General features: G+C 36.8%; 1 protein-coding gene across 19 annotated transcripts in view; it reads left to right on the top strand.

Annotated features, from left to right (window-relative positions):
* The first annotated feature begins 641 nt into the window (after positions 1-641).
* The window catches only part of ATG4C (autophagy related 4C cysteine peptidase), an 82425-nt gene continuing 57793 nt past the window's right edge, over positions 642-25273 (top strand). For 4 of the 19 annotated variants that reach the window (XM_028828585.2, XM_077937691.1, XM_077937783.1 and 1 more), the window contains exons 1-3: positions 955-1091; positions 20476-20619; positions 21752-21835. In XM_028828585.2, the coding sequence (XP_028684418.1) occupies positions 20544-20619; positions 21752-21835 (160 nt within the window). In that variant the 5' untranslated portion in view covers positions 955-1091; positions 20476-20543. 19 annotated transcript variants of the gene reach the window in all.

The raw sequence follows: 25273 nt of genomic DNA, 5'->3' as shown, positions 1-25273 counted from the left end.
TCCCAGCAATTTACACGTTATAAAAAGCATCTTCAGACCGTCCTTTTTTCTTTCTTTCTTTTTTTTTTTTTTTTAAACAAAGCCTCGTTCTGTCGCCCAGGCTGGAGTGCAGTGGCGGAATCTCTGCTCACTGCAACCTTTGCCTCCCGGATTCAAGCAATTCTCCTGCCTCAGGCTCCCGAACAGCTGGAATTACAGGCGCCCGCCGCCACGCCCGGCTAATTTTTTAACTTTTTAAATAGAGACGGGCTTTCACCATGTTGGCCAGGTTGGTCTCGAACTCCTAATCTCAAGCGATCCACCCGCCTTGGCCTCCCGAAGTGCTGGGATTACAGACGCGAGCCACCGCGCCCGGCTGTCTTGTGTTTTGATGCTTGAAAATAACCTGAATATGGAAAATAAGTGCACATATCCCTTGATGTTTTATAAGTAACCTACAGTCCTAATTATGGGTTGGTTTCGAGTTCCTTCACAACAGGATAAGAAGGCATCCCGGCTTTTTTTTTTTTTTTTTTTTTTTCAATCAAAGTGAGGCTTGGTTAGGCTCTTATCTTGGTCCTGAGTGCGAGGAAGGAGGGCCGCAATGCATGCTGGATCTTGCAGTTCCTGCGCCAGAGGCAAGGGCGTGATGCTGCATGGCCTGCTGGTAGTTGAAGTCCAAGTGCTCAACAGGAATTTATGGCAGCAGTAGTGTGGTTTGTCTATCAGAGTGACAATGCTCACAGATGGATACTTTCTCCTGGTTCTTCGCTTAGCTGCACTGGTGGTGGATTAGCGGCTTGGGGTGGCGAACAGGTGGGAAAAAGAGATGGATAAAGTAAGCATAGCAGAGGCCTCTACGCCGCTGCTATCGCTACTGCCAATCACAAGGCTTTTGTATCCCGGAAGTGGCTGATCTGATGGATTTGACGCGGAGGCGGTTCCTCTTACTACGGTGGCCGGGGTGCTAAAAGTACCTGTAGCTGCGGCGCTGAGGTCGGAACGTGTGCGTGTGTGCGGGCTACTTTTGTGGCGGCTGCTGCTAGAGCTGGAACGTTTCCCGGGTTGGTGGCTCCTGCACATTTTTACAGTTCTCCAGTCCTTCTATTTCGGTGAGGGATCGGCTTGAGGCTAGAGGAGTCGAGAAATTTGGGACTTAGTGTCTCTGGTCGCCGAATGACCGGGTTTCTTGGGGGAGTCCGCCTTCAGTGAAGACCCTGTGGCCAGCCATCTGGGTTCTCTGAGGGTTTTGGCGCCTCCCTTGTCTCTCCTTTGTAGTGTCATTTGTCTTCTGACTCTTCCTCGCTCTGTCCTGGGTTCCAGAGATAAACCGTGAGCCTAACTGTGGGCAGCTGTTCCTCCTTTCCTTGTGGTTTTCTTAGATGTTGCAGGCAAGACCCTTTCCCCTGATCTATCGCATCCATTTGATCCCTCCTCATGCCAGTGCTCTGTCGGCCCTGTTTCTCCTCGTTTAAAAAATAAAAAAAGGGAAATAATAATAACTGGATCCCCACTATCTCTCTGTTCTCATTCCTAGCCTCTTTCTCCCTTTTTGGTGTTTGTTACTGCTTCAAGCCATAACACACTACCTTGCATATATTAATGCCTTTCCATCTAAATATTAACGTTCATTCACTTTATTTGGTTCCCGCTCACCGTGAACTCTCCCAACCCTACCCGCATCTAAGGGCTTTTGAGGTTGGAGGTGTAGAATAAATTCTTACATATGATGACTATGTTCATATGTGAGAACCTTCAGCGGTCAACTCAGCATCACTGCTTATTGAGTTTATATATCTTATGATTTCTTTGGCTTACCTTTTCGTTTTGTATTGGTTATTTACCCACATGGGGCTCACTGCTGCCCTATAGTTGGAGAAGAATACTTCGTCTTACATCTTTTTATATCCAAATTACTTAGGAGTTTTCTTACATTTTCCTGCTTGGACCATATGTCCTCAGTGGGTTTTTGGCAATGATTTTGTGTCAGTTGATGGCAGAAAGAGACAAGGGAATGATCTTTCTTGCTTGCTTGTGACTTGTAATTAGATTATGAACCATTGAAAGTACCCAGACGGATTGGAAAGGCTTTGAAAGGTAAAGTCTATGTATTTTCTGAGTTTCAAATTGATAAAGCTCTTCTTTGAACAGCGGAGAGTTTCTAGTTAGTCCAATAATCTGAGGCTATATTGAATTATCAGTTCATTCGCTATAAAATTTTAGAACCGCATGTCAAAAAGTGGCCAATCTAAGGAATTGTGTAATTTAGCAAAAAGTCATTAAAAGCAATTTAATTAATGCTCTTTTTCTTTAAAATAGGATTCAAGTATGTGGAAAAATGCATTTATGGTGATTGGTTATGAATTATTTCTAGGCATTTTGATAGTTCTGGTGAACAGCATCGTATTCTGTTCACTAATGTTTTATAAAAAGGCAGAAATTTTCTGACTTTCTGGGGAGCCACGTAACTGAAATGAGTTTGCAGCTTGTTTTCTATTCCAATTATTGCACTAAAGAGGTTCTTATACTAAGATTATCATTCTTTTTTAAGCTATCAAAATGATCTATACATGTCATTAAAATGTAAATATTAATATTGGTACAATGTTAAATTAGGATTATTCCTAATTAATGCACAAAATGCTGAAATGGTTTCAGTCATGCTTAAGATTTGGGGCGAAATATATTTCAGGATAAATTTACTCATATAATTTTTTATTGAAAAAAATGATAAGCTAGCCATTACTCAGTCTCTTAATATTTCTCCTGAGATTTTATTCATTTAATAGGCATTTAGTGACTACTTACTATTTAACTATTGTCACAAAATCACCAAAACATTTATTAGTAAGAGTATCCTCTTGTCCTCAGCTCTGCATAGATGCTTTTAAAGCATTAGCTCAGTTATTCCAACTAAGTAAGCTATTATTATTTACATTTAACAGATGAAAAAACTGAAGCTTGAAGAATTTAAGGAATTTACTTCAGTTCCTTTCTACTCTTCCCACTACAACAGCTGCAAGGATTTGTGCTCTATCCTGGAATATATAAAGAGAATTAAATCAACACATGCTTACTGAGCAGCTATTACATATCAGACACTCTTCAAGGTGCTCGGAATATAGCAGTGAACAAGAAAAGTCCCTGCGCTTAGGGAGCTTATACTCTGGCAGAATGTATGAGATGTAAACTTTGCCTTCAGGAAGCAGAAAATATAGTCAATATGTATTAGATTTTATGGGAGTGTTTCAGTATGTTAAAAATGAGAAGAGAGATAACTAGGGAATGTTTCATGAAAATGAGATCTAATCTGGAATTTAAATAGTGCTTAGGGATTGGTAGGTAGAAATTAGGACCCTGTCTCAAAAAAAAAAAAAAAAGTAAAAATCCATGATATAGAATAATTGGTGAGCCTTATAAAGCACTTTTTAATTTTTTTGGACTATAAATAAAATTGTAATCTTTGACATGCATTCAATCATTTAGCATTTATTTATTAACTAGATACTCTTCTAGGCCACAGTGGTATAGTAGTGAGTAAATACGGTCTTTACACCCATAGAATTTACTGTCTAACAGAGGAGGCAGACATAAATAGTCAAAGAAATTTAAAGTTACAACTGTAGTAAATGCTGTTAAAAAAGGACTCGATGTTACACAGAGGAAGAACTGATTACAGAGGGGATAAGAGTGGGGTTGGGGAGAGGCCAGTTAGAAGATTGTTGGAGTAGCCCAGTTGAGAGATGATATTTTGGACAAGGTGGTGGTGGTAAGAGGGAGAGAAGTGGATGGATTCCAGAGGTGTTCAGGAGGTGGAACTGGGTGATGGATTAGATATGGAAGGTGAGGTAGAGGAAGATATTGGCTAATCTTAGGTTTTTGGCTTATATAACTGGAAGGATTGTTGCACCATTCACTGAGGTAGAGAACGTTGAAAGAGGACCAGATCTGGGAAACATGCTTTGTTTATTAGTATTTTTTATTGTGGTAGCAGTGTTTAAGGTTAATTTCTTAGTTACTTTTTACCCTTTTGTCATTGTTTCAGTTTTGTATATTTGCGTAATGCTATGCCTAAAATAATTTTTTTTTGGTATCATTTTTTCTTGATTGAGCAGGGGTGGAGTTCTACATGAAAGCATCTGGAAATACATTGGTCTCTGTTTTGAATCTATCTGTAACATATTAAACCATATATATGAATAAGTAACTGAATAATGCAGTTACATGTCATCTTTATTTTCACTTGAGATTTGGCAGTAAACTGGCATCTGGTTAAATTCTAACTTCATTCATTTGGTACATATATAAATATAAATGCACTAGGGAAAAAATACATTCTTTTGATTTTTCTCTGAAATGCTTCATTCATGTAATTTTTGATAGATATTGAACCCAAACAGTAGTGATTTATAGTTTATTGTTTAAATTGTACATTTCTTAGTAAAGTGATAGAGTGTATACAGCAAAGAGACTTTGGTGTCAGACTGCCTGGATTCACAGTCTCTATTTGCTATATACTAGCAGTATGAGAAGTTGAAGAAGTTATACAGCTTTTCTAAGCCCTTTTTTTTTTTAATTTATAAGATGAGGATAATAATAGTGCCAGCCTCATAGAATTGTTGTGAGAATTAAATGAGATGATATGTGTACAAAAGTTAATAAAATACTTGGTACAGATTTTAAGTGTTTATTATCATTATTATTATAGTGATACTGGGTCCAAGATCATCTTGACTCCTGTGACACCATTTTAATTTTAGGATACCTTGTAACTAATAAAACTCAATTCGAGAAAAAAAAATTATTTGGTATTTAGATTTGGAGAAAATATACAAAATAGTTTTGTTTATTCACTATTGTCCCAGATAAACCAGCACATAACTAATCTTTCACAGAATTCTGAGATTATGTGTAGTTTACAGCTGTGATGGGAAACTTAGGGCGATTAGTTTGTGATTACTTATTGTTTGTTAGGATTATTACTTTTATTTTTAGCCAAACCTTTTCGAAGTTTGAACTCACTTTTAGCTCTTATGAATAGGGTGAAGAGTAGTTAGGCTTTATGAAGTCTGATCAGCTGCTCTAAAATCAACCTAACTTCTACCTTTTTCCCTTATTTTTTTCTTTTTGCTTTCAAACCTATAAAAACATTGAAATGGTAGCATGACAAATACCTGTATATCCTTTTACCTAGATTGTTAACATTGTGCCTCTTTTACTCTCATTCCTTGCTGTTAGACAAGTGCTCTTTCTCTCTCTATAAATACACACACACACACACACACGCACACTTTTTCTTCCTGAACTATTTGAAAGTAAGGTGGAAACATCACACTTTACTCCCAAATAATTCATCATGCATCTCCTAAGAACTAGCACATTATTTTACGTAACTATAATGCCATCAGCATATCCAAATAATTTAACCTTGATATGATAATATTGTCTAATGTACAGTCCATATTCAACAGTTAGATTTTTCCAAATATCCCAGTAATGTCATTGTAGCATTACAAAAATACTGAATCCAATTAAAGATATTAATTGTATTTAGTACTTGTATGTCTGTTTTATCTAGAACAATCTTTACCTTTTCTTTCTTTTTTTGTCTTCAGGTAGAATGCATCACAAAATTGATTTATCTGATTTTTTCCTCACAATTAGTTTCAGATTGAAGAGTTGTGGGTTTTTTTGTTTGTTTGTTTTTTACTATTACATGGGTGATATTTTGAACTTTCCATTTAATCATATTACGATAAACATAATGATGGTTTATTCCATGATTGGTGATTAAGTTTGATCACTTAGTTTAGCCAGAGTTTTATATTCTGAAAGTACATTTTCCCTTTTGTATTTAATAATCTGTAGGGGTGATAAATTGAGGTCATGTGGATATTCTGTTTTGCAGGTTTTGTTTTCCTATCCAGTGATTTTAGTGGTCATTGATAAAAGCATTGGTGGTTGCCAAATAGTGATTTCCCACTTCTGTCATTCCTACATACATGTCCTGGTTCTCTTCTCTAAATAAGAGCTTTCTCTTCTCTTTTATTTTAGTATAACTATGTACCCAAGGATCCTTTCTTTCAAAAGCTATGCAGTGTGCTATAATTTGCTACCATCATTCCTTTCGATGATTAAATTATCTCAAATCTGGTCAGTAGTAGATCCTTCAAGCTAGTTCCCATGACCTTTGGATATGTCCACATTGGTGTTTGAGCACTTTCTTACTCAAATTTGCACAATGAGATGTTCCAGCCTCACCTTGTAAATTTGCTGCTCAATACGTGGAATAAGCCATTTTACCACAGAATCCTGGTTTATTTTAGTGGAAAATGATACTTAGAAACCAAGATCTGGGCCGGGCGTGGTGGCTCACGCCTGTAATCCCAGCACTTTGGGAGGCCAAGGCGGGCGAATCATGAGGTCAGGAGATCGAGACCATCCTGGCTAACACGGTGAAACCCCATCTCTGTTAAAAAATACAAAAAAAATTAGCCGGGCGTGATGGCAGGTGCCTGTAGTCCCAGCCACTCGGGAGGCTGAGGCAGGAGAATGGCGGGAACCCGGGAGGCAGAGCATGTAGTGAGCCGAGTTCGCACCACTGCACTCCAGCCTAGGAGACAGAGTGAGACTCCGTCTCAAAAAAAAAAAAAAAGAAAAAAAAAGAAAAAAAAGAAAAAACAAGATCTGGGTATTTAATATGCTCTTTGCTACTGGGGTGTCATTGGTTCTAGACCCTTTAAATGGATACACATATACACATTTTTTTTCTTTTTGAGATAGTCTTGCACTTGTTGCCCAGGCTGGAATGCAAAGGCGGATCTGGGCTCACCGCACCCTCTGCCTCCGGGTTCAAGTGATTCTCCTGCCTCAGCCTCCCGAGTAGCTGGGATCACAGATATGCACCACCACACCCAGCTAATTTTGTATTTTTAGTAGAGACAGGGTTTCTCCATGTTGGTCAGGGCTGGTCTCGAACTCCCGACCTCCGATACTCCGCCCGCCTCAGCTTCCCAAAGTGCTGGTATTAAAGGCATGAGCCACTGCACCAGGCCAACATATACATTTTTTAAGAAATCATGAGTTCATAGGATACCTTCAATTCAAATTCAACACTGCAGAGTTCTCATCACTTCCTTCCAATTCCTGTTTATATCTCTGTTTTCCCAAAGAGAGAATTCTGATTCTCAATTATATCACTATTTTTACTCATCTGACCTATCCTACAACACACATAAAATAGTTTTGGAATTACTAGACTGACTGATACTGCTTCCAGCAGCAGATTTACCAAGTAAAGATTTTTTTTTTTTTTGCCATTTTATGTTCTTAGAATATATCCCACTAAAAGTATATATAGTCAAAATAGGTGTTCAAAGTTATTTGAATTATTTTTTCTGTGTGATTATGTTATGAATGTAAAATATAGTTAGGTTCCTACTAAATTACTTTTTAACAGACTCTTTGTAAAATCACTTATCTGTAAAACTACTAAAGTGACATAATTTAAAACTTTATCATAATATATAGTTATAGGGAACTCTGGAACATTTATATCAGCTGGAGAATATTCAGTTTGAAGACTTGTAAGGCTCTAAACTTGTAGCTCTATTTTTTCAGTTGTAATATTATTTAAAATTAGGAATGCAAGAAAAGTGACATCGAGTGATTCCATTTGTAAGCCAAAACAATTGTGTTTGTGAACATTTTAAACAATGCTCTTCTTTTAACTGCTGATACAATTCAAGCATTAATCTTTAACAATAGACATAATTGTTAGGGGTACTTTAATTCCCAAGTAGTAGGTCTAATGTTTTCCTGTATTTATAACCAGAATGGAAAGATTTATGTTTTTCTTTAAGTCCTTCTTCTTTGTATTTGAAGAATGCTTGTTGTATTTTACCCTGTGATATTATTCATGTGTGAATATTCTCATTGGAAAGGAGGAAAATACGTCTCTTAATAGTTGATACTTTATATCTCTATTGTGAGATATAACCACATTCAGCCTTATGGTTAGTTATAACCATCTTGCTTATTAGAATGGAAGATTAAGGAGGGCAGGAGCTAGGTTTCATGGCCCCTTGTATCTCCCTCAGTGCCTTGTAGAAGTAACCACATAAATACTTGATGAATAAACGTGATATTTTGTGTTTACATTACATGTAGTACTACCTTCAGTAATATGAATGCATCTTTTTCTTGGCAAGAGTAACTAATATAATGGGCCTTGGAAATGGTCTTATCTATTGTCATAGTCTGTCTTTTGTTGCTTATAACAGAATAACCGAAACTGGGTAATTTATATAAAAAAGGAATTTATTCCTTATAGTTATGAAAGCTGAAAAGTCCAGGGTTGAGGAGCTGCATCTTGTGAGGACCTTCTTGCTGGTGGGGACTCTGCAGAATCCTGAGGTGGTGCAGAGCATCACATGGTGAAGGAGCTAAACACACTAGCTCAAGTCTCACTTTCTCTTCTTATAAAGCCACCAGTCCCACTCCTCTGATAACCTGTTAATCCGTTAATCCATGAGTGAATTAACTTATTTATGAGGGCAGAACCCCCATTATCCAGTCACCTCTTAAAGGCACCATGATAAAATTCATATTTACTTATTACATACCTCAAAATCACTGTATCTCAAACTGAATTTCCTATCTTCACCTTAGTCTTCTCTACTTGGGTTCTGTTTCAGTTAATGGAACCATTATCCTCCTAGACATTAGACCTGAAATCTCATAGTCACTTTAGTCTCCTCTCTTGTATGTGGGCATATACACATCCATATATTTGTGTGATGTTGCTAGGTCTACCGTGTCAACTTGTTACTTTTATCTATTTTTTTTTTTTAAGATAGAGTCTCGCTCTGTCGCCCAGGCTGTCGTACAGTGGCACAATCTCGGCTCACTGCAACCTCTGCCTCCAGGGTTCAAGCAGTTCTCTGCCTCAGCCTCCTGAGTAGCTGGGATTATAGGCACCTGCCACCACGTCTGGCTGATTTTTGTATTTTTATTAGAGGTGGGGTTTCACCATCTTGGCCAGGCTGGTCTTGAACTCTTGACCTCGTGATCCACCTGCCTCAACCTCCCAAAGTGCTGGGATTACAGGCATGAGCCACCATGCCCTGCCTTATCTACTCATTTCTAATCCTCTCACCAGTACCCTGATTGAGGTTCTCATTACCACTCATAGACAGTCTTTTGATCAGTTGAAGGAATTGGGACATTTAATGTAGAAAAGAGAAGACTGGGGGCTAGGGAGGTTAGGAGGTATGTCTTGAAACATCAGATGGGCTCTCCAATGGAAGGATTAGTTTCAGAGGTTACAACCAGGACCAGTTAGTGAAAATAATGTATAGACAGAAACTTGGTTCCACATAATATCATTGTAGCAAATCTAGTTGTTTAAAATTAGCAGGTATCATGTAGTTACTATGGATACTCTAAGACAGTTATGGATGCTCTAGAACGGATAGGAAAATACACAGTTTAAAACATTATCAGGCTTTTACATTTATAGCATATTTTGAGTTTAGTACAATATTCATTCAGTGCTGACATCCCTTTTCTAGAAGCAAGTGTTCAGTCAGAGGCTGAGAGACTGCAGTTGGCAAGGATGTTGTTGTAAAGGAGATCTTGTTACTGTACAGGTGGTTGAACCCAATTAGTAGCTGGTTATTAGTGAGTCTGAACCAGAGAGCAGATCACAGCTCTCAGGATGGTAGTGATTTTTTTTTTTTTTTTGAAATGGAGTCTCGCTCTGTCACCCAGGCTGGAGTGCAGTGTCGTGATCTCGGCTCACTGCAAGCTCCACCTCCTGGGTTTATGCCATTCTCCTGCCTTAACCTCCTGAGTAGCTGGGACTACAGGCGCCCGCCACCACACCCAGCTAATTTTTTGTGTTTTTAGTAGATGGGGTTTCACTGTGTTAGCCAGGATGGTCTCGATCTCCTGACCTCGTGATTCACCCGCCTTGGACTCCCAAAGTGCTGGGATTACAGGCGTGAGCCACTGCGCCCGGCTGTGATTTTTTGTATTCTTTTAAATTTACAGGTTTTCTTTCACTACTCCTCTCCACCCAAGTACTATTGATTAGGAAAGATTAGTGATAGCTTGTGTTGTGTGAGACGATGGTCCACAACTACTGTTAATATTAATACTTACTAGTGCCAGGCGCAGTGACTCATGCCTATAGTCCTAGAACTTTGGGAGGCCGAGGCGGGCGGATCGTTTGAGGTCAGGAGTTTGAGATCAGCCTGGGCCACATGGCAAAACCCCATCTCTACAAAGAGTAGAAAAAAGTAGCCAGGTGTGGTGGTGCCTGCCTGTAGTCCCAGCTACTAGGGAACTGAGGTGGGAGGATTACTTGAGCCTGAGAGGTCGGGGCATTTGGCACTGCAATCCAGTCTAGGCAACAGAGTGAGAGCTTGTCTCAAAAAGCAAACAAACAAAACAAAACAAAAAAACAAAAAAACCCCCCAAAAACCAACACACACACAAAACACCAAAAAACAAAAAAAGTATTAGTTATTAGATGCTTTGTAAATTCTCTTTCAGTTCTGAGATTCTTATATCCTTCATTTCTTGTAGGGGTTAATTACACTTTGTTGATTAAATGATTTGCCTCTTTACCTTTTATATAAAGATAGCAGTCTCAATATAAGACTCTGTAAGTCTCTGTATAAGACTCGATATAAGTCTCTATATTAACTCATGGTGTTACCTCTTATATAAAGACTACTATCTCTGTATAAGAGGTTAACACCATGAGTTAATATTAAGAGCTTGGAAAGTTGGGTTTTGAAGTATGGAGGCTCCAAGTATTCGTAGTTACCTTTGACTTATCAGAGGTTACCAAGAACCTGACATAATTAAAATGTATTTATCAAACAACTGTGTGGTAAATATTATGTTCTTCTTAGAGATAAGATCAAGGCTTAAGGCTATCTTAAAAATAGCCTAGATGTATTAATAATTCTTATTTTGGTCTTCAAGTACATGATTGAGGTCATTTAAACACCTTACATCTTATTTAAGTTGGTTATGATGATGACTTTGCACAGTCTGTGAACATGCAATATGCAGTGCCGCACAAGTGGAGGTTTTTGCCACAAGCCAGGTGTGAGGAACTTGGTAGAAGTCATGTGTGACCATAAATGTGTGTCTGCTTAATACTTAGTTTCTTTCATGTATATTTTACTCATTAGATTTAAGAGAAGAATGCATTGGTATTTTATTTAAGTTGTCATTATAAAGTAGCGGGGCATTGATTCAGTGTTTTTTATTGGAGGATGTGATCCTGAGGAGTCCTAAGAATGTCTATAAGATTTTTCTTGAGGCAAAACTATCTTATTAGTCTCTCTGCTATCAGCCCTTTATTCTTTTCAAAACCATTTTCTGAACTTGCATGTCCTGCCTTTATTGTTCCTTTTTTCAGTCTTTTTGTCATTATCTCTTACTGCTGTGTACCTTGCCTACCCCTTAGCTCTGAAAGGGGACATTGCACATAAATATTATTACTATCGCTCTCCCCTTCATATTTGCCACTTTTTTAAAAGATAAGGAAAAGAATTTACAAACTGACCATTTATAGAGTACAAGTTCAGTGCATGAAGATAGAAGATTGGCAGGTATAGGTGAAGAGAAGGAATAGAAATGGACACAATAATTGATGTTTCTGTAAACAAAGAAGAGGGAGAGAAGAAATGAGAGCAAAGATGGTAGCCCATTGTATTAGAGACCTTCAAGATCAGATAAGGGATTGATATTTGTTACTAAAAATGCAAGCAGTTAGAAAAGGTTACATACAATAGATAAAAGAGTAGACTTCACGGTTCATTTTATTTGATGATACAGCTAAAAGCACATAAAAAATTCTAAATCAATATCTATATTTCATTTAACAGCAGAATACTATTTGAGGAAGATGCCCAAGCATTCACAAATTCCAAAGGTCTGCAGTATTTTTACCCATTGCACCATATGACTGAGATGTATTCCATAGACTTTGTCCCTAAAGTTCTGCCAGGAGCATTTACTTGGCCTTGAATCCTCAGTGGATAAAGTAGTCTACTTATTGCTAGATGGGAGAGGCTGATTACCTTCACCTGCCCTTCTTGTACATTGATTTGAGTACTCTTTACAGTTATCAGTTTACAATTTTTTGACTATCTTAATGCATGGTTATTGGTTAGAAAAGTGACTCTAAAAATGACATCTGGGTCTCAATCGATAATTTTCATATCAAATGTAGCTCTGCTCTCCAAAAGAATTCTGCTTAGTCTTCACTGTGCTTTTTGTATCATTAACAGTAAAGTTAGGAATAAACCTCATCTGTTAGCTTTATCTTCGTTTACTGAGATATGATAAAATAAAGTTTTCTCTTTAATACTATTATCATCTAGTTAAAATGGATTTGTTAGGATGTTAACAATGCACAGAAATATGAAGATGGCAGATGATAAGGTTGCTGTAGTATGTGTTAGTAAAGAACATCTGCTTGAAAAAAGATTTAGTAATTTCTCTAAGCCAGGGATGGTGATGGGTGCCTGTAGTCCCAGCTACTTGGGAGGCTGAGTCAGGAGGATTGCTTGAATGCAGGAGTTTAAGTCTGCAGTGAACTATGATTGCACCACTGCACAGTCCAGCCTAGGCAACAGAGGGAGACCCCTTTTTACTTAAAAAAAAAAAAGAGAATATTTAATGATTTCTCATAGTTTTTAAAGAAATAATTCATAAGCACCTTCTAAAAATAGTTTGGAAATTGTGAAGTATATTATTTCGATGCTTTTCCAGACTGAGAATCTAATGACACCACATAGAATAAACAAGAATTTTGGCTATCAGTTAATCACTGGGGCAGTGAAAGCAGGTATTTTAACTGCTACAGGGATTGAAATATACTGGGTAATGGCTAAATTATTACTTTTCTTTATGCTTTGTAGACAAATGCATTTAAATTTTTTTTTTTTTTTTACAAAACCGGGGAAGTGGTTTCCTCATTTGTGTGGTTATTTTTTTGTTTTTGTTTTTTTCTCATTTACAGTTAAACTAAAAGTACTGTTTGTCTTGCTTTCCTTGGCTTATCTGACGCAAATATAAATAAAATATTTTAATAGAACAAAGCGTTAATTTATTACTTTTTCTCTTTCCAGATGTTACCCCATTTATTTTAAGGAGAAACAAAAATTATGAATTAACAAGGAATAATCCTCCGAGTTATTTTATTTAGCTAGAGTTGCCATGGGAAATTAAATTGAGGAAGTTAAATTTTCACATGACTAAATAGCTGAATCTGATGTCTTTAAGAATCACAAGAATAAGGTTCTTTATTTTAAAAAGGAGAAAAAAAATGTCTCAGCATTTTAACTTTCCAGCTGTTTAGGAATTTCGTAATAGGATATCTTCTCTGTCAATTTTTTAGTCTAGCAGTTTCAGTTGTATTGTTAGAATTTAATATAACCTGGTTACATTTGTAATTTAGTGTATTCAGTTTTTTATTTGAGCAGTTTACTTTTGAATAATTTTGGTATTTTTTAAAAGAGGCTCAGTGTGAACAATTTAAATAATAAAGAGAAATGCAAAGAGGAAAGTCGAAGTAGAGGTTCATTTCTTAGACGCCAACATTATGGGCTGGGTGCGGTGGCTCATGCCTGTAATCCCAGCAGTTTGGGAGGCCAAGGTGGGCGAATCACCTGAGGTCAGGAGTTCGTGACCAGCCTGGCCAACGTGGTGAAACCTTGTCCCTACTTAAAAATACAAAAATTAGCTGGGCATGGTGGTGCATGCCTGTAATCCCAGGTACTCTGGAGGTTGATGCAGGAGAATTGCTTGAACCTGGAAGGTGGAGGTTGCAGTGAGCTGAGATCGCACCATTTCACTCTGGCCTAGGCAACAGAGCAAGACTGTCTCGGGGAAAAAGAAAAAAAAAGAAACATTATGAACTTCTAGACTTTTTTTAATGTATATATGTACATGTGTGGGCATATGTATATACATATAGAATATGTATGTATCATGCATAAGTTATATTCATACTGTTCCCTTTTTTTCCTCACTCTATGCCCTCGATATGTTTTTATGGTGATAAATATAGATCTATATCATTGTAATACATATATGCCATAAGTTAGTCATCAGCAGATGATTTTGTGTCTGTTGTGTGCTGACTGTGCTATTCTTTGCCATCAAAGAGTTAATAATTTGAGAAATAATTATGTTATTATTTATGAGTTAATAATTGGAGAAATAGTTATGTTATTGTTAATTATGCTTGTTTCTTCAGGATTGGCAGTTTTATCTCTTGTGATGATGAAAAAAATTCATTTAATGTACATTTCTTAGGTATAGTAAGTTTGAAAATATTTCGTATGTTTATGGCCTTTTTCTTTTTCCAATTGCCTTTTTTCTGTTTAGGTTTTTCCTTATTGATTTATAAGACCTTTTTGTATATTAAGGACATTAACTTTTTATATATGTAATTGGTATTGAACTTTTTTCCTTATTGTTGGATTGTAACTGAACCTCATGCTGTTTTTCTTCTTTCTTTACAAAGTTTTCATTTTTATTTAATTACATTTTCCTGTCTGATTTCTGGTTTTGTATACCATACTTAGAAAAACCTTTTCTTTTTTTTTGAGATGGAATCTTGCTCTGTTGTCCAGGCTGGAGTGAAGTAGCACAATCTCAGCTTACTGCAACCTCCACCTCCTGGGTTAAAGCAATTCTTCTGCCTCAGTCTCCCAAGTAGCTGAGATTACAGGCGCTTGCCACCACGCCTGGCTAATTTTTTTTGTATTTTTAGTAGAGACGAGGTTTCACCATGTTGGCCAGGTTAGTCTTGAACTCCTGACCTCGGGTGATCCACCCGCTTTGGCCTCCCAAAGTGTGGGGATTACAGGCATGAGCCCACCATGCCCAGCCAGAAAGGCCTTTTCTACCCCAAGATTTAAAAAATAATTTAAATCTATGTTTCCTTGGAGTATGTGTACATATTCTTACGTGTTTGCATTTGTATTTAAAAATTTGATTCATCTAGAATTCATCATTTATTGAGGTAGTCATTTAGCTTTATTTTAAAAACTGTCTAGCTTATTATTTTAGCATTATTTATTAAATTAGCCATCTTTTCTCACTCATGTGAAGTATTTTTCCTTTTTGGTACTAAATTCTTAAATATGCTTGGGTTTATATTTGTGCTCTCCATTATGTTTTATTTAGTTTCATCCTGTGCTAATAAGAAAAATAAATTTAAATAGTACTAAACTTTACTGTAGTTTTATAGTGTGTTTTAATATGTGGTAAGGCAACTCTCTTCTTCAGTAGGAATTTTTGGTTATCCTTTATAAAGTGTCTCAATTTGTATTACTTTCCAACATGGCTCAAGGGATCATCTTTTAAGATAATCTGTGATTTCTCCAAAGTTAAGATTTTTAGAAACAGCCATTTTAATATCTATTTCTTTTTTTTTTTTGGAGACAGAGTCTCGCTCTGTTGCCCAGGCTGGAGTGCAGTGGCACTGTCTCAGCTTACTGCAAGTTTCACCTCACAGGTTCAAGTGATTCTCCTGCCTCAGCCTCCTGAGTAGCTGGGATTATAGGTGTGCACCACCACGCCTGGCTAATTTTTGTATTTTTAGTAGAGATGGGGTTTCACCATGTTGGTCAGGCTGGTCTCGAACCCCGGACCTCGTGATCCGCCCACCTCGGCCTCCCAAAGTGCTGGGATTACAGGCGGGAGCCACTGCGCCAGGCTATTTATTTATTTTTGAGACAGGATCTTGTTCTGTCGTCCAGGTTGGAGTGCAGTGGCACAATCATTGCTTACTGCAGCCCTAACTTCCTTGGCTCAAGTGATCCCCCAACCTCCCCAGTAGCTGGGACTATAGGCGCACGCTACCATGTCTGGCTAATTTTTAATTTTATAGGGAGAAAAACTCACTACGTTGTCCAGGCTGGTCTTGAAAACTACTTGGCTCCAGCAGTTCTCCCCTTCAGCCTCCCAAAGTGTGGGGGTTACAGGTGTGAGCCACCATGCCTGGCTCCATTTAAATTTTTTTACAGAAATAAAGTGGGTTTCAGTCTTTACAGAAGAATGAAATTTAATTTTAGTCATATGAAAAGTAACTGTGCTGAATTATTTATTAAACTAGCAACAACTCATGTTTAGTTTAACCTTATGATAATAATTTTATTGTTCTCAACTACTCTAACAATGATAATGAAAGTATTTTCATAGAATGGTTAAGGATGTGTTCCAAAGGCATTTCAGTTGTTTCAAGTTTGGAGGTAAAGTTGCTCTGAGTAAATAGTGTAGCTACATAGCAGGAATTTTGACCAAAAATATGAAATAACAACTCAACAATTTATTCCACTCTAAGTGCCTTGAGGTTAGAATATTTATTTCATTAATTTCTGTATCTATCACAGCATCTTTTCTTAGTTTTTAATTTTAATTTTTGTGGGTACTTAGTAGGTATATATATTTATGGGGTACATGAGATGTTTTGATACAGGCATGAAATGTGTCATACTTACATCATGAAAAATGGGGTATCCATTCCCTCAAGCATATATCCTTTGTATTACAGACAATTCAGTTATGCTCTTTTATTTTTAAATGTTCAATTAAATTATTATTGACTATAATCCCCCGTTGTGCTATCAAATACTAGGTCATATTCATTCTTTCTATTTTTTTTTGTACTCATTAACCATTCCCACCTCTCCCCAACCCTCTCATTACCCTTCCTAGCCTCTGGTAACCATCCTTCTACTCTCTGCCTCCACGGATTTGTCACAGCATCTTATCTTGCTTATGTATTTACTTAGGAGTCATTATCTAAGAGACAGACTTCCCCATGTTAACATGTCTAATTGTGCACTATCTTCATTTTTTCCCCATCCAGTTTAAGGCATCTTGATTTTCACACTTGCTGTGAACTGTCCAGAGTATTCTGGATGGCTGGTGATGGGAACTGTCTGAACCAAAGTCTTCCCTGTGGCCTTCTTTCTTTCAGACTTAGAAAGAAGATACCTGCATGTACATTCTCTGATTTAAAAATTTTGGATCTAGAAGATCAAGCTTGGTGACTTTTTAAAAATAATTTTTTAAAATTCTGCAAATAATAAATGCTTTTGTTTAAGATGTGGGCAATTGTGATATTAAAAAAAAAAAAAAACCACGGAGAAACTACTTTTAACATTTTGGTGTACTTCTTTCTTACTTTCTAACTCCCTTCATTCCCCCTCCATTGTCCCTGCCCTTGCCTGTGTCGTATGATACATAAGTTTCAGATTCTGCATAGTGTTTCCCCATTTTCGGAGACATTTTTAATGGATGTATAATCCATCATGTAGATGCACTATATATAATTCACACATTTTATAAACTCTTTTCCTTTTCTTGCTTTTCCAGATTTTGCTAAATTATGTATGCAGTTTTCTTGAGGAAAATTCTTCTTTCCTTTTCTTTATTCTAGTGTCAGTTAAAAAAAATTCTAATTCTGGTGAGAGTGCCGCTAGTGATGTACCTATATTTTATATCAGTTCACTGATTCCTTTAATAAATATTTTTGAGAACCAATTGTGTGCCAGGCAGAATTTAAGGACACTCAGTTACAGTATAGTGCAATGAGTGTGGTGATACAGGAAAACGTAGGATCCTATGAGAACTGAGTGGAGGACCCCTATCTTAGTTTACAGTTTAGAGAGGGTAGTCAGGAAATCTTACCAGTCTTACCAGAGGAAGTGAAACTGAAGCTGAGTTTCAGGGACTCCGTGATAGTATGGTAGTCATACAGTGAGGGTGAGTAGTAAGGCACTTCAGGTAGAGGGAACAGATGCAAAGGCATGAGGTACCAGATAATATACCAAGTTCAGGAAACTTTGATATTAATATTAAATGTGGTTTCAGCATTTGCTGCAAGTGAAAGAGTAAAAGAGGAAGCCGAGTAAGTAGGCAGAGGTTATTTCTTGAAGGGCCTTAAATATCATCATCCTTAAGTACCAGGAACTATGCCAAGTGCTAGGGGTATAAACAAACAAAAAAAGCAGAGTCCTTGAGGAATGTGTTAATAGCTTTCATTCTCATTTATATATCAGCAGTTCTCAAATTAATATGCCTAGCCCAGACCTCTCCTTTGAGTTCCAGATCTATATATCCAACTGCCCCGTTGATTGACATCCTGAGAATATATCTAGAGTGTAAGTTCCAAGAGAACAGGTATTTAATTGCCTTTGTTGTCTCGGCTGTACCTGCAGTGCCTAGAACAGTGCCTGGCAATAATTTAATGATTAAAGAAAAGAATGGCTGGGTGCGGTGGCTCATGCCTGTAATCCCAGGACTTTGGGAGGCCAAGGTGGTTGGATCACGAGGTTAGGAGTTCAAGACCAGCCTGCTGGGAGGCGGAGATTGCAGTGAGCTGAGATGTCGCCACTGCACTCCAGCCTGGGTGACAGAGCGAGATTCCGTCTTAAAAAAAAAAAAAAAAAAAAAAAAAGAGAAGGCTGGCGAGGTAGCTCACACCTGTAATCCCAGCACTTTGGGAGGCCGAGGTGGGCGGATCATGAGGTCAGGAGATCGAGACCATCCTGGCTAACACAGTGAAACCCTGTCTCCACTAAAAATACAAAAAATTAGCCGGGTGTGGTATTGGGCGCCTGTAGTCCCAGCTACTCGGGAGGCTGAGGCAGGAGAATGGCATGAACCGGGGAGGCAGAGCTTGCAGTGAGCTGAGATTGCACTACTGTACTCCAGCTGGGGGACAGAGCAAGACTCCATCTCAAAAAAAAAAAAAAAAAAAGAAAAGAATGGCTCTCTGCTTGTGTTTCTCAGAGACATCTTAAATACCACATATCTCAAGTCAAATTCATAATCTTCTCCCTCTAACCTCTCCCTCTCCTGATGTTTTCTATCTCAGTGATTGGCACCATCTGTTCAGTTTCACCGACCAAAGTCTGGGTTTATCTTTGGCATATCCCTGTTCTTTACTTTCCATATCCATTGTATCACCAAGACTTACTGAATTTTCTACGTGTTTCCTCAGATGTCCATTTCTCCATCTTCACTGCTCCAGTCCAAGCTATCATCTCCTAGTCCTATATAATATCGATTGAACATCCTTAATCCAAAAATCAGAAATCTAAAATTTTCCAGGATCTGTAACTTTTTGAGTGCCAACATGATGCTCAAAGGAAATGCTCATTGGAGCATTTTGGATTTTGGATTTTCGGATTAACGATCCTTAACTAGTAAGTATATATAATGCAATGTTAAAAAAAAATAGAAATCCAAACACTTTCAGTTCCAAGCATTTTGGATAAGGGATACTCAACCTGTAGTAGTAAACTCATTATCTACTCTTGTTCCTTTCCATGTTCTTCTCCACGCTGCTATTGAAGTAAAACAAACCTACTGAATCTGGTTATGATATTCCTGTTTGAAACAAATTGCTTTTAGGATAAAGAACAAATTTTTTAACCTGGTCTATAAGGCCCTTTGTGCTTTGGCATCTGTATAACCCTATAGCCTCATCTCATGCCACTTTTTTAGACTTTTCTGTTTTCTGGTCACATTGACTTTTTAAGTTCTTCCCATAGACCATGCTTTCTCCTGGCTCAGAACTATGATATATAATTGGTAACTTTTAATACATATTATAAAATGGAATGTCTATTGTTAGAGAAATGAGTGTATCAATATTTTTGAGTAGATATTTATAATCCTAAAAGGGTAATGTTCTGTGTAGCATTCTTTTCTTGAAAAGTAAACTGTCTGTGAATTATTGCAAATAAGCACAAGCATTTTCAGTGATAATTTGTTCCTTTTCAGATTATATCACACATCTCAATTTTCCCTGAAGTCAGTAATAAAACAAACACTTATGAGCTACATTTATTCTATTTTAAAGTAAGACAACATTTTCCATTATAAATTTAAGCCATTCTATTTTTTAAGTGCTACAGTATGGAGATAGGAAGGAAATGTAGGAAATACGTTATTTAAAAAACAAAACAAAGTAATTAGACTTTATGTGAAAGTAGTGACTAATCAATATAAGTGGAAGCTTCCATTCTGAAGATAGTGAAGATTTTTAAAATAAGATTTCAAATCACCTTCTCTAATTACAGATAAAATAAATCTTGGATATTCTCACTTGCGCCAGTGCACCAGAGCAGAGCTGTGTTACTAAATTGATTTATTGTATTCAATTGTGAGCAGTTGGGGGAGATTATTGCTTAGTTTTGCATGATAGGTTTATTGTTGTATATTTGGTAGTAAAGGTTTTTTGTAATTAAAATATAGAATATCTTACTCTATAAGATTTCTGTTTGTAAAATGATAAATTGGTTTCCTGTTTATTTCTGACCATAAAAAGAGAAATTGTTTTGTTCATTTCCAGTTCAGATTGTATTTAATTACTTAAGTAACTTTAACAGGTATGGCTCCATATAACCATATATGTAGTAATTACTTATTTTTCCTTAATTTTTTAAGTCAGTATAAAAGATTAAACTCTACAGAAGAATGCAATCAAGTGATGGCTTTTCCTTTAGAATTTGAATATGGAGGCTACAGGAACAGATGAAGTTGACAAGCTAAAAACTAAATTTATATCTGCTTGGAACAACATGAAATATAGTAAGTATCATGCTTTGAAAATTGTATAAATCCAAAGAAATATTTGGCAATATTTATCATCTTCCCTCTTAAGTCACCGACAATTACTTGAGAATAAATGGCATACTTTACTTTGAATGAAGCATTTCTATAAGGAATGTAGTTAAAAATATCTCCTGAAGAAAGAGCCAAGTATCATCATAAACATTGCTTAGAAAGCTTAGAAACTGAAGCATATGATGTGGTCTTTTTTTTTTTTTTTGGAGACATAGTCTTGCTCTGTTGCCCAGGCTGGAGTGCAGTGGTGCAATCTCGGCTAACTGCAATCTCCGCTTCCCAGGTTCAAGTGATTCTCCTGCCTCAGTCTCCTGAGTAGCTGGGACTACAGGTGTGTACCACCACACCCGGCTAATTTTTTTTGTATTCTTAGTAGAGATGGGGTTTCACCATATTGGCCAGGTTGTCTTGAACTCCTGACCTTGTGATCTGCCCGCCTTGGCCTCCCAAAGTGCTGGGATTACAGGTGTGAGCCACTGCACCTGTTTTTTTTTTTTTTTTTTTTTTTAAGTTGCTAGAGTATGTTACTATCCTCATGGCTTGTGTAATTTTTTTTTTTTAGTGTTCTAAAGCATACAGAATTTGAGGTGATGATAATACCTTGGCTTTTCAGATACAATTTCAGGCAGCCTCATTTCTGTGCCAGGTACTTGGGCAGAACCAGCTTCAACAGGAAAAAAGCTCATATTCATAAAATAAGTGTGAAAACAGAATTCAGTATAACCCCTTGATAATGCAAATTCAGGAAAAACACAATTGGCAGTTTAAATTGTACTATAAGAACATTGTGAGAACTTGATAAAGACCATTGTGAGCTATCTGAAAATAAATTAAAATTAAAATTTTTTCTTTCTTTTGCCCTTTAATTGGATAGTTTTTAAAGTGTGTTTAAAATTGTTAACTTTATTTGAAACTAGCATAAATTGCCTGTATTTCCAGTTCATTGTACAAATATTGTATTTTGCAACTGTTGCCAAAAAATGCACATCCATAAATAATAATTAATGGTTTGAAATTAAATAAAAGAAAATGCTGCTGTACTTTTAGTCTGAAGTCTTTTAATTACAAAACGTTTTCTTTTCTTTTTTTTTGTTAGGTTGGGTGTTGAAAACAAAGACGTATTTTAGTAGAAATTCTCCTGTATTATTGCTTGGAAAATGTTACCATTTTAAATATGAAGGTAAGTGCAAAATTTGTGAATCATTGAAAAATTTTTGTAGAAATCATCATGTAACTTATTATTATTTTATTTCTAGATTAATCTACTTTTGCAATATTTCTGTTAAGTATTTGTATTTCTTATAGCCCATGATATATTACTTTGTTGTTTGGGTTTCTTGTTAACTACTTGAGGATAAGGATCTTGTCATCTTTTGTTCTATCCCTGTGATTTTGGACTTACAGTATGAGTACTAAGTAAATATTACTTGAATTGAGATGTTAATATTCTTTGTCACATTCTTTGATAATTAAAAGTATCACCTTAGTTAATCTAAAAATGATAATTTTTTTCAATTCTGAAGGATGTTTCAGTATCTGAAATTGACTTTACTTGATGGTTTTGAATTTCTATGTATACTAATGTTTTCAGTCATTTTCTTATATTTTCTTTTAATAATTCGTGTCACTCATTGGGTGCCAGGCACCATGCTAGGCTCTTTAGGAAATATCTTTAATTCTCACAACAAACCTACAAGATAGATTGAGGTATTCCCATCTTATGAATGGAAAGGCAGGAAATTTGAGAAGTTAAATAATTTGTCCAAAGCCACATGGGTATTAAGTGGCAGAGCTGAAATTTAAACCAAGGCTGTGTCTCTAATACTGGCATTCTTTTAAATATACATCTTTGCTTGGTTTTATGTTTTGTGTGTGAGAAAGAGAGAGAGTGAATATGTGTTACAGTATGTTGTTACCATGGCTTTTCATTTTTGGTTGACCTATTTTGGTATATCATTTATTAGCAATTTTCTAAAACCTTGTAAATGGCTTGTAGTAATAACAACTGACATTTATTGAGCATTTATAATGTTCCAAGTGGTATTCTAAATAATTTACATGCATTAACTCATTGAGTCCTTACAACAATCTTGAAGGATAAGTAGGAATTTGATAGATAAAGAAGGAATGCATTTCAGGTAAATAGAATGGCATGATGAAAGCAAGAGCAGTGAGATATTAAAGGGCATATTTAGGAGACAGAGAGATGTCCAGTTTAGCTATGGTAGGAGATAATTTTGAAAAGGACCAAATTATAGAGGAAGATCTTGAGTGCTGTGCTAAAGAGTTAGGTCATTTTTTTTTTTTTTCTGGGCCGAGGACCAACATAGCAATATGTATGGTTGAGAGTATGGGTTTGTATCTATATGTCTGATACATATAAGCATTTTAAGTGATATTATTTATGAATTCAAAAATTAAAGTTATTAGAATTATTCTTAGGATGCATTATGTATATATATTTTGGAAGAAATACTTTGAAAAATCAAGAGATGAAAAGTAAATTATAAAGAAGCTATAAATGAGGGAAATACAAGACTTCTTTTCTGGAGTAGGATTGGGGATATAGGAAAGGAGAAAGGTGTGGGAAGAGGGGATAAGAAAAGAGAGAGAGCCAGAAAGGCGGCCGGGGGCGTTATGTCCATTGAGAGGTTTCCTTGTTATTGTCCCTGATCTTCAGTAAAGTCAGTTAAGCTCATGAAATACTTGATGTAAGAGGAATTTTTCTGGAAAAAGGTTAAATTTGGCATCTGGGATGAAAAAAACAACACATTATCATTGCAAGAGCTAAAAGCACATAGGACCATGACCTTAAGCTGTGAAGAATTAGCAGAAACCTTAGGGCTAGCTTTGGACTTCTACATGTCATATCATTTTTGGTTCAAACAAATGCTGGCTAGGACATTGATCATGCCCAGAAGGAGCACATCAAAATCATAACTGAATATATGCTTGTGAAATCATAGGAATTATATATATTAGTTTCTGTCCCCTGTTCCTGACTCAGAACTAAAACCCTTATAATATCCTGAGTGGTAGGGGTACTAGGAACATCTTCTGTTCTAGTGTTCGGTCTTTGATCCCAGTTCCTAACACAGTTGGTAACTCTTAGAATTTACTGAGTGATAGTGGTGATGGGAGTGTCTCATAGGAGCTCCTAAATCCCTTGGAATTTCCTGGGTGATTAGAATGCATCTTTTGTTCTAATGAGGTGACTCTGTTGGTTTCTGGATGGCATCTTGTCACCAGAAAGCCCAAGCCATGATTAGAAGCTTGGAACTTTCAGCTCTATTCTCAATCCTCTGGGGAAGGGAAGAGGAACTGGAGATTGAGTTGATAATTTATCATGCCTATGTGATGAAGCCTCCATACGAATCCCTAAAGTATGGGATATGGAGAGCTTCTGGGTTGGTGAACACATCCACCTCCTGGGAGGTTAACACACTCCAATTTCATGGGAGCAGAAGCTCCTGTGCTTGGGACCCTTCTAGATCTTGCTCTGTGTACCTCTTCATCTGTATTCTTTGTGACATCCTTTATAATAAATGGCAAAATATAACCAAGTGTTTCCTTGAGTTCTGTGAGTCATCATAGCGAATTACCAAACCTGAAGAGGGGATAGTAGGAACCGCTGATTTATAGCCAAGTTGGACAGAAGTATGGGTAATCTGGAACCTACTTCTGATGATTGGTATCTGAAGTGGAGATTGATCTTATGGGACAGCCCTTAACCTGTGGGGTGTGTGCTAACTTTAGGTAGTTAGTTCATAATTGAAGTATGGGATTCCTGGTTGGTGTCTGCAGAGTTGGAATATCGGTTGGTGTGGGAAAAACCTTCACACATTTGGTGTCAGAGGTGAAGTGTTGAATATAGACTAAAAGGAAGTGTTTTTCCACTTCATGCTTTAAAAAGATAACTGATGGTAATGTAAAAGAATTGAAAGTCAGCAGGCAGGACATGATGACTTTGATATAGGGCAATGGATCTGGAAAAGAGAGGATGGATTTGAGATATTTTAAGGTAGCATCAACAGCATCTGGCAGATGATTGGATTTGGGGTCTTCGAAGACAGAGAGGAAACAAAGATTTAAATATCTCCATCTTGGATGATAGTGTTGGTAAGCAAAAGTGGTATACTAGAGGAAGCCTGAATTTTAGGGGGAAGATAATTTAAATTCAGGTATGTGTTATTTCAGGTAGGCTGTGTGAAAGTGAAGGATAGACATATTGATTTGTTAAGTTCCCCACCCCCGCCCAGCAAGGTGGCATTTAAGGCCAATAGATAAGATCACATTGATGGAAAGTAGAGGTGGAAAATATCTGTCTTTAAGGATATACTGAAGAAGGATCAGTGAATTAAACTGAGAAAGGAAAGGCAATATATAGCACAAAATTCACAATAGTATACTACTGTAGAAACCAAAGGAAAGACATTTGCAGAAAAAGGCGGTTTCACAAAGTGTATAAATGCTTAAAAGAGGTAGAGCAGGAAATAGCCCGAGTAGACAGTGTAGGGCCTGGCAATGAGAAATTACTGATGACTTTTGAGAGAGCATTTTTACTAGAGTGGTAAGAATACAAAAGTAAAAGCAGTCATATTAATAGCAGCTAGTCTAC

The sequence above is a fragment of the Macaca mulatta genome, chromosome 1 (genome assembly GCF_049350105.2).
Source record: "Macaca mulatta isolate MMU2019108-1 chromosome 1, T2T-MMU8v2.0, whole genome shotgun sequence".
NCBI lineage: Eukaryota > Metazoa > Chordata > Mammalia > Primates > Cercopithecidae > Macaca > Macaca mulatta.
This window is presented reverse-complemented; position numbering and strand designations above follow the sequence as displayed.